The following is a 10,862-nucleotide window of genomic DNA, read 5'->3' as shown; positions in this document are numbered from 1 at the left end:
CCCCTTCGTATAAGTATTTACGTTTATTTGCTATTATCTGAATTGTATTTGTAATTTAGCAAATATTTTATAAATTAATTACAATTTTGCTCACAACTGAACTCGTCTCAAACAGAAAAAAAGCAAGGGGAGAGGTCACCGATATAGGGATCAATTAAAAGTTCAAAGATACGGCATTTTTAAAAGCTCAAAGATACGGCATTTTTTTTAGTCAAATCTGACAAAGGCTGGCTTGGTCGTCACCATTAACTACATAATAATGATGAATAATGTATTATGATTAATGTACCCTGGCTCATACTTCCTAAATCAATACAGTATTAAATCACTGAGAAACTACAGTTCATAATTTAAAGAAAAATAGAGATAGACATGTCATCACCCTGACTAGGTGTAATAATAACTAAAATATATCTGAAAATTCGAGTCATTTTTTACATTAATAATGTGTTTGCTATCATGTGAAATATCAAAAAACAATTGTCAGACAACCAGTCATGTTGGTGTTGACAGAACTTGATTTCTTTTACCCTACCATAACTTTCACATTTCTGGCACCCTCAGGAAAGTCACTAGTGCCGCAGTGGGCTCAGCTGCGATGGGGCGTGTTTGATGAGATGGGTTACCCAAATGACGAGAGATACCCACTCTTCTACTCCACGGGTAGAGAAGATGCTTCCCGTGTTGATGTACACACTGTATATTATAGACCAAACTACTGTGCAAATGCTTACATAGAGGGTATTGAAAAGTAAGTAATATGTATTACATAACATTGGGTACGGGATTAACGCTTCTCCATCAATAGTACATACCTAGATGTGTTTTGGTCGCTTAGTGACCCGACAAAGTCCCTTGTGTTTCATGGTACGCTGCTGAAATAGTGCAGTTGAAGTTGATATTACAGTTAAATATTATTGTTGAAGATTTGAAGGGAATCAGAATAGGCATTCATGAGTCATCATATGGAAACTAATATACAAATTTCTTCAATAAAAGATGTAAATAATGATATCTACGTCTCAAACTGATTCAACCCTTCCAGAGACCAATATCACTCAGATGTTGTATTATCACGTCTTGCGCATGGAAGGTTTGCAACTAATCAAATGCGACACACAAATTATCACATGAAAAGCAATATTTAAAAAAATCCAATTTCTTCCTAGAAAGCGAGCTGCAACCTACACATGCTAAAATCAGTCCAAGCATTTCTTAAAGTAATACTGACCAGCTTCTAAGAAAGCAAGATTTACATAAACCTAGTGTATGGTCTTGAGGACACACACATGTTATACACACAGAAGAACAATCAACTGATTTAAACTAGGGTAACTAAATGCACTCAGTAACTTATTTCTGATCAGAAGAGACTTTCTCCAATTATTTCACAGAAACCAATTTGAATAATAAAATTAGCACATGATAATTTACACAACTTAATATAAGTTTATTTCCCTTGAGGAAACACATCACTACTAAAAATGTAAAGTTAACCTGAAAATACATTTTCCAGTTATTGCACAGAATCGAAAAAATTGTTTCCACAGCTTTAATTAATGCAACGTTCTGTCCACTTTATACGATGTATCAGCCATCGAACTGATGCCCTTCACAGTTGTAATATTTTAATCAGATGTACTAAACACGTAGGGGTCATATAGCGCATGGGGAAGGGAAGGCCTTCAAATTCGATTCAAGGGACGATAACCCTAGTTCCTTGGATCAAGATCACCAAGGGAAAAATCGCTTTACAAAGCGTGTGTCCGGGTTCGATTCCCGGCGAGGGTAGAAACATTGGGCGTGTTTGTTTACACCAGTTGTCTATGTTCACCCATCAGTAAAATGGGTACCTGGGTGTTAGTCGACTGGTGTGGGTCGCATACTGGAACAAAACTGATCTAATTTATCCGAAATGTTCAGCATAACAAAGCGGCTTTCTATATAGTAGTATGTCATTGATGTCAGCTAGGACTGTATACCTTGTACATGTATTTGTAGAAATGAAGATATTATTATTCAGTAAATTGGCAAACTGGGACTTAGACGCCCAATGGCAATATTCAGGAAACTAAACAGTTGGTGAAAATTTGAAGACAATAAGACGAGTCATTCTCCAATTATGGCACATTTCAACGATTCCGTTTTTTTTTATAACTCTTTTGCTGTATGCTGGTGAGTTTAGCGCTTAGTTTTTATTATAATAATTATTACTATTTTACATCAATAAATTTGCGTGCACACGAACTAAACTTAATGGGTACTATCATGGCTCTAAGATGCATCACACAATAAATATCGAAGCCGTTCAGAAGTGGTAAACTGAAATTCATATAACGTGATTTAACGGGAATAAGATTTTCTCACTATATTACACATAAATCGTCAAAGCTGCGTCTACTCTGCTGACTTTCACTCTCCCCGTCGTTGTATTATTTTTAGAACGTTTGAAACTCCACCACAGGATTTTGGAGGTTATCCCAAGATGCTGGGAATGTGTTCTTCATTGCTCTACGTAAATGTTTAAAATTGAAAGACTAATGGATGAGGAGTTCTTTGAGTTATGAGCAAAATAATTTTGAAAAGGTAGGAAGGGCAAAAAATAAATTCAAAGTCTCTTAAAGGAACCCCTTAGGGAATATCTAATAATAATAATAATAGTAATAATAATTTTATAATAAATTACTGCTAAATAATAATAATAATAATAATAATAATAATAATAATAATAATAATAATAACTTACACATGTATTGTGGAAAATTGCATTTATCTGGATGTAATTCATAAGGTACATACCAGTAAATGGTAACACATCGACACCATGCCTAACCCTTCTAGGGTAGGGTAGGTGCCTGAGCCCGAGCCTTTAGCTCATAAGACTGTCATTCCCATTTGCCCCCTTGGGGCGGGGATGGCAGACCAGAGAGGCCTAGCTTGTGGCTAGGCCTGGGGACAGTTGGTCCCAAAGATGAGGAGGTACTTGTGCCTCCTCCCATGGGAGACTTAGGTCTCAGACACTCCCTAAAGAGGGAGCCAAGGCCGGGCCACCACTTGGAAAAGGCCCGGGCCGGGAGAATACCGGCTAATCTTTAATAATAATAATAATGGTAACACAGATAATTATTATTTATCAAAGTTACTTAGACATGTAGGAATTTGGGACACCTAGGTCGCAAAAATGTCCCCCTTCGATACCTACAACTGTCATATCCACAAGTTGCTCTAGACCTATAATTACAAATGAAATGTACATACACCAGGAATTCTGGTAAATATATAAATTTGTGGACTGTATATTAAAATTAATAAATGATACTTATACACATTTATATAACAGAAGGAGAATATATCTTAATATCACTCACCAATTTGTAGATTAATGTGTATCATACTCAAAAACCTCATTCTAACCAAATTTATGAAAATAATGCTGGCCAGAATTATAACACAAATTTAGATAGCTTATCTGAGGTTCCTGGAGCTGTCTTGTCCAGTCGTCTGATATCTCAAGTTATGCAGGAATGCACATCCAACAATTTCGGCTCCTATTTGAGAGGTGTCAGCCCAATTTAACCTCTAGAGCACGAAAATTCTTCCGATTATTCACTAACGTTTGTGTTGACCAGTTCAAACATGGCGAGTCTCCCCTCTGTGCAGGCGCAGAATTTCCCATTTTTTATAACATAAATTTTATTAAATACAATGTATTACACTAATTTACATAAAAAATACACCGTATTTTTTTCGAGAAAATACATTATTTTCCACATGTATGTTAACGTAAACATTAAATCCTGTACCTATATTCATATTACCTAATGGAGAATGCTTCTTTCAACAAACCGGCTGTGTCCCACCCAGGCAGGGTGACCCAAAAGGAAAAAAGAAAGTTTTTACTTTTAAATTTAGTTATGTACACAGAAGGGGTTACTAGCCCCTTGCTCCTGGTATTTTAGTCTCCTCTTACAACACGCATAGCTTACGGAGGAAGAATTCTGTTCCACTTCCCCATGGAGATAAGAGGAAATAAACAAGAACAAGAAGTAGTAAGAAGACAGGAGAAAACCCAGAGGTGTGTGTATATGTATGGTTGTACATGTATGTGTAGTGTGACCTAAGTGTAATTAGAAGTAAGATGATGTACCTGAAAACTTGCCTGTTTATGAGACAGAAAAAAGACACCAGCAATCCTACCATCATGTAAAACAATTACAGGACAATGGAGAATTATCATTATTAAATTCCAGGAATAGCGCTAAATTCGTAAGGGTCACAGCGCCTGGGGAATGGGAGCGGTTGGGGATAATTAGGTATGACCCGAGGAGAAAAGACAATTCCAATTTTTTGGATCAAGAACCCTTAACAAACCAAGAACTTAAGAACTAGTCTTGTATGAAAATGTTGTTTGTAATTCAGTATTTATAATAACGTACATTTACTTATAACGTACATTCACTTACAGTAACATACAATAACTTATAATAACGTACATTCACTTATAACGTACATTCACTTATAATAACGTACATTCACTTATAATAACGCACATTCACTTACAATAACGCACATTCACTTAACGTACCTTCACTTATAATAACGTACATTCACTTTTAGCAACATACATTCACTTAAAATAATGTATTTTCGCTTATAATAATGTATTTTAACTTTGCTGAATTTTCCTTCACATATACTTAACAGGAACGTACAAAGAGTAAGTTATAGCGGGTGCCGTTACGCATCTGACAACTTGCCAGATGGTAACTGTAGGTTTCACCCAGACGATAATCAGACAGCCACATCCTCCCTCATGTCTTACCCTTTCATCCTCAGTAACTCGGTAAGTGCCTCTAAGTTTATGCACTTTAAGTTTTTAAACTTTGTATGTTAATGTATAGCAACTTTCTGAATATATAAATTGACTATACATGTGAATGTTTTCATTAATGTTTGTGTATCTGATGCTTATCAAGTACTTTTGCTTTATCCGAAACTGACCAGGAAGAATGAGTTATAATACCGTCCCTGTAACAATTTACATGACAGTAAATTGGAAGAGGAAATTAGACAACGTTTCTGTCTGTCTTCAACCTTTAATAAGTCTCGGCATGATAATGGTCCAATACGAAAACTCGTCTAGTCCATTTCAAAACTGTGAGCTAGTTGTGAATGGAACTTATAAGGTCATGCCTGACACAGAATGGATCATTATATTTACAGAGAGGCGCTAAGCCCATATGGGTTATAGTACCCGGGAATTAGTAGGTAATTAGGCTTGATCCAAGGGCATTGTAACTCACTGCTTGCGTCAGGAACCTTTGACTATCATCAATGCTCACCATTTAAGCCCAGCCCAACTTGACCTGGGTCAATCTAAAATTATGTCGTCTACTTGGATTTCAGTAAAGATTCTGAAACAGTTTCACACAGAATACTGTTTAAAAAAAGTGGCATCACACGGTATAGGAGGAAAATTTTCATGGATTGAGGTATGCCTGACAAATAGGCAGCAGAGATTTGCATACATGGAGTGAAAGCAGAGTTGGGACCAGTCAAAAGTGGCGTTCTACAAGGATTAATTTATGGCCCTTGATGCTATTATTCCACATTAATGACCTTGATGATGGAATAAAAAAATATGTTATGTTATGAGTAAATTCGCTGATACAAAAATAGACTGACAAATTTAGAGGAAGATACCACTGAACTTTAGAATAATTTAAACTGGCTAGAGTTGTGGTCGGAAAAGTGGAAGACGAAATTTAGTGTGGAAAAGTGAAGTCTTGATCCTAGGTAATGAAAATAAATGTAGCACTTGTGAACTAAATTGTATGCTAAATAATAAAATTAATATCAAGTTAATCGCTAAATCCAATGTAACTGGAATAGGATAGACGCTCACTGCTGAAGTCGAATTTTCCTTAATAAAAGGAGGCTAGGCTATAGCAGTATTTTTTTTTATTAGGTTAAGAATGATTTGTCAGGAAACAGGACAAATGTCTTATGACGCTGATCTTAGTCATATGATGACCCGTAGCTAGATCTTTTGGCCATCTGACCGAGGCCTTCCGCTGGCTTACCGGTCCACCCCCTGAAAAAATTATGATTATGATTATAACCACTTTTAGGCGTAGCATTTTTTTGTTATTTAATTTCCCTAACATAACAGTTCACTTTAGTCAAATAAGCAGATCGTTTGGTCTTTTTTTAATACACTGGATCTTAATATTTTCATTATTATTCAAAACAGATTATAGAGTTCTGTGACAGAAACACACACTTGTACGAGTCCCCAAACAAACAAAATGACAAGTGCCAAGGACTGTCTACGTGGCAAGTGATGGAGAAACATCAAGATTTCGCAAATAACGTGTAAGTTCCTCAGGCCAGACTTATTTTAATATCGCTAGTTATAATATGGAAAAATCTTTATTGGGAATGGACAAAAGTGATAGTGATATAATGAAAATTGATGACTGTCGTGTACAGCTAGTCACAAATTTTCTTATCAAAAATAAAAGTCCTAATACATAGTATGGTTGAAGAAAATCATAACTCCACAAACTGAGGTGAGAACAGCATGACATTCAGTCCGTCCTGGACAGATCGAAACGTCGTCCAGTTATTTCAAACATGTTAGTTGTGAACTTTCCTTATCATTTAAATACATTACATGGTGTGTGATTGACAGGAACCCTCCGCGTGCCGCACCACCAGAGGAGCCATCAGTGATCGTAATACAGTCGGTGTTCCCCAGCTACGCCGTCGTCATGGACTACTCGGGCAGCATGTCCACTGAGAGTCGTATTGTTACGTTGCAGAAGACCGCCCAGAGATGGCTGTTACACGAAGCTCCAGACAACAGTTTCGTCTCGCTTATAAGATTCTCGTAAATACAACAATATTTTATCCTATTTATATTCCTAAATCAAATATAAGACCGCTACTCGGCGGATTTCAGCCATTAATTATAGTTTGATATATACCATAAATGTTTGTTTTACAGCTGAGATGTTATTTTGATTTGCAGACACTACCTACTTCCAACACCAAAAAAAAAAAAAAAGTAACCTAACCTAACGCAACATTACTACGCTATGCTCCTGGCTCGTCTTTATTCACACTGGGCCAGGGACATGGCACGACTCATCATTAACCGTTGATTGAACACCAGGTGTGTTAGGAAGAGAAGACCAGTGAATTTTTTTGATCAATAAATCGATCAAAAAATCACTCACTACGAAAGCAAAAGACTTGGCAGACGATGCACCATCCCACCAATGAAAAGCAGGGGTGTCACTAGCACGTTAAGAGACCATACAATAAGTGTCAGGGGCCCGAGACTGTTCAACTGACTCCCAGCATACATAAGGGGGATTACCAACAGACCCCTGGCAGTCTTCATGCTGGCACTGGACAAGCACCTAAAGTCGGTTCCTGACCAGCCGGGCTGTGGCTCGTACGTTGGTTTGCGTGCAGCCAGCAGCAACAGCCTGGTTGATCAGGCTCTGATCCACCAGGAGGCCTGGTCACAGACCGGGCCGCGGGGGCGTTGACCCCCGGAACTCTCTCCAGGTAAACTCCAGGTAATAGGTGATTATATCAAGTGTAGGGGAATTAGTTTTACATGTACAGAAATTAATGACTTATTTCTAGTAACCAAGAGCAGCAGACTATATAGACAACCAGAGTGGGAGACGACCGACTTGTTGAAAAAAAAAAAAAATATATATATATATATATATATATATATATATATATATATATATATATATATATATATATATATATATATATATATATATATATATATATATATATATATATACACATATATACATATATATATATTACCTGGAGTTTACCTGGAGAGAGTTCCGGGGGTCAACGCCCCCGCGGCCCGGTCTGAGACCAGGCCTCCTGGTGGATCAGAGCCTGATCAACCAGGCTGTTGCTGCTGGCTGCACGCAAACCAACGTACGAGCCACAGCCCGGCTGATCCGGAACTGACTTTAGGTGCTTGTCCAGTGCCAGCTTGAAGACTGCCAGGGGTCTGTTGGTAATCCCCCTTATGTGTGCTGGGAGGCAGTTGAACAGTCTCGGGCCCCTGACACTTATTGTATGGTCTCTTAACGTGCTAGTGACACCCCTGCTTTTCATTGGGGGGATGGTGCATCGTCTGCCAAGTCTTTTGCTTTCGTAGTGAGTGATTTTCGTGTGCAAGTTCGGTACTAGTCCCTCTAGGATTTTCCAGGTGTATATAATCATGTATCTCTCCCTCCTGCGTTCCAGGGAATACAGGTTCAGGAACCTCAAGCGCTCCCAATAATTGAGGTGTTTTATCTCCGTTATGCGCGCCGTGAAAGTTCTCTGTACATTTTCTAGGTCGGCAATTTCACCTGCCTTGAAAGGTGCTGTTAGTGTGCAGCAATATTCCAGCCTAGATAGAACAAGTGACCTGAAGAGTGTCATCATGGGCTTGGCCTCCCTAGTTTTGAAGGTTCTCATTATCCATCCTGTCATTTTTCTAGCAGATGCGATTGATACAATGTTATGGTCCTTGAAGGTGAGATCCTCCGACATGATCACTCCCAGGTCTTTGACGTTGGTGTTTCGCTCTATTTTGTGGCCAGAATTTGTTTTGTACTCTGATGAAGATTTAATTTCCTCATGTTTACCATATCTGAGTAATTGAAATTTCTCATCGTTGAACTTCATATTGTTTTCTGCAGCCCACTGAAAGATTTGGTTGATGTCTGCCTGGAGCTTTGCAGTGTCTGCAACGGAAGACACTGTCATGCAGATTCGGGTGTCATCTGCAAAGGAAGACACGGTGCTGTGGCTGACATCCTTGTCTATGTCGGATATAAGGATGAGGAACAAGATGGGAGCGAGTACTGTGCCTTGTGGAACAGAGCTTTTCACCGTAGCTGCCTCGGACTTTACTCTGTTGACGACTACTCTCTGTGTTCTGTTAGTGAGGAAATTATAGATCCATCGACCGACTTTTCCTGTTATTCCTTTAGCACGCATTTTGTGCGCTATTACGCCATGGTCACACTTGTCGAAGGCTTTTGCAAAGTCTGTATATATTACATCTGCATTCTTTTTGTCTTCTAGTGCATTTAGGACCTTGTCGTAGTGGTCCAATAGTTGAGACAGACAGGAGCGACCTGTTCTAAACCCATGTTGCCCTGGGTTGTGTAACTGATGGGTTTCTAGATGCGTGGTGATCTTGCTTCTTAGGACCCTTTCAAAGATTTTTATGATATGGGATGTTAGTGCTATTGGTCTGTAGTTCTTTGCTGTTGCTTTACTGCCCCCTTTGTGGAGTGGGGCTATGTCTGTTGTTTTTAGTAACTGTGGGACGACCCCCGTGTCCATGCTCCCTCTCCATAGGATGGAAAAGGCTCGTGATAGGGGCTTCTTGCAGTTCTTGATGAACACAGAGTTCCATGAGTCTGGCCCTGGGGCAGAGTGCATGGGCATGTCATTTATCGCCTGTTCGAAGTCATTTGGCGTCAGGATAACATCGGATAGGCTTGTGTTAATCAAATTTTGTGGCTCTCTCATAAAAAATTCATTTTGATCTTCGACTCTCAGTCTGGTTAGCGGCTTGCTAAAAACTGAGTCATATTGGGACTTGAGTAGCTCACTCATTTCCTTGCTGTCATCTGTGTAGGACCCATCTTGTTTAAGTAGGGGCCCAATACTGGACGTTGTTCTCGATTTTGATTTGGCATAGGAGAAGAAATACTTTGGGTTTCTTTCGATTTCATTTATGGCTTTTAGTTCTTCCCGCGATTCCTGACTCCTAAAGGATTCTTTTAGCTTAAGTTCGATGCTTGCTATTTCTCTGACCAGTGTCTCCCTACGCATTTCAGATATATTGACCTCTTTTAGCCGCTCTGTTATTCTTTTCCGTCGCCTGTAAAGGGAGCGCCTGTCTCTTTCTGTTTTACATCTATATATATATACATATATATATATATATATATATATATATATATATATATATATATATATATATATATATATATATATATATATATATATATATCTATATATATATATATATCTATATATATATACATATATATATATATATATATATATATATATATATATATATATAATGTCGTGCCGAATAGGCAGAACTTGCGATCTTGGCTTAAATAGCAACGCTCATCTTGCCATATAGGACAAGTAAAAATTTGTGTATGCAATAATTTTGCCAAAATCATTCTGAACCTAACGAGAAAAATATATTTCGCTATGTTTGTTTAGTATTAAATTATTGTAAACAAATCTAAAATATATTTAGTTGGGTTAGGCTAAAATAAATTGTTTTTGCTATAATAAGGTTAGGTAAGTTTTCTGAGTCTTTTGGTGCAAAATTATAAATTTTTAAATCAACATTAATGAAAAAAATATATCTTTAAACGTATAAGAGAAAATTTCAGAAAGGACTTAATTTTAAATGAGTTCTTGCTAATTGACCAGTTTTACATATTCGGCACGACATATATATATATATATATATATATATATATATATATATATATATATATATATATATATATATATATATATATATATATATATATATATATATATATAATCTTGCCATATTCTGTAGTGGAAGGGGGTGGAGCTGCCAGCCACAGGGAGACCCAGAAGATCCGAAAATATGAAGACCTTCCCCCTTGCTATAACTTCATTCCAATAGGGTCGGAGACCCTTGGAGCATGGGGCAAGTGTGCTCTAAAGTTCCTCAAAGAGCTGGGTGAAAAGCTCATCATAGAAACCAAGGACCACAGGGCGACCAGCTTCCTCTTTCAGAGACTCAGTGTTGCGAT

General features: G+C 37.7%; 1 protein-coding gene across 1 annotated transcript in view; it reads left to right on the top strand.

Annotated features, from left to right (window-relative positions):
• Positions 1-564: 564 nt before the first annotated feature.
• Positions 565-10,862, top strand: part of LOC128692202 (calcium-activated chloride channel regulator 1-like) — a gene marked incomplete at its 5' end in the record, with an annotated part of 76,252 nt that continues 65,954 nt past the window's right edge. Inside the window, 4 exon segments of the mRNA XM_070096359.1 lie at positions 565-751; positions 4,705-4,843; positions 6,254-6,375; positions 6,695-6,892. Coding sequence (XP_069952460.1) covers positions 565-751; positions 4,705-4,843; positions 6,254-6,375; positions 6,695-6,892 — 646 coding nt within the window.

This window comes from Cherax quadricarinatus, chromosome 53 (assembly GCF_038502225.1).
Source record: "Cherax quadricarinatus isolate ZL_2023a chromosome 53, ASM3850222v1, whole genome shotgun sequence".
Lineage (NCBI taxonomy): Eukaryota > Metazoa > Arthropoda > Malacostraca > Decapoda > Parastacidae > Cherax > Cherax quadricarinatus.
The sequence above is the reverse complement of the archived record's forward strand: the minus strand, read 5'-3'. Positions and strand labels throughout refer to the sequence as shown.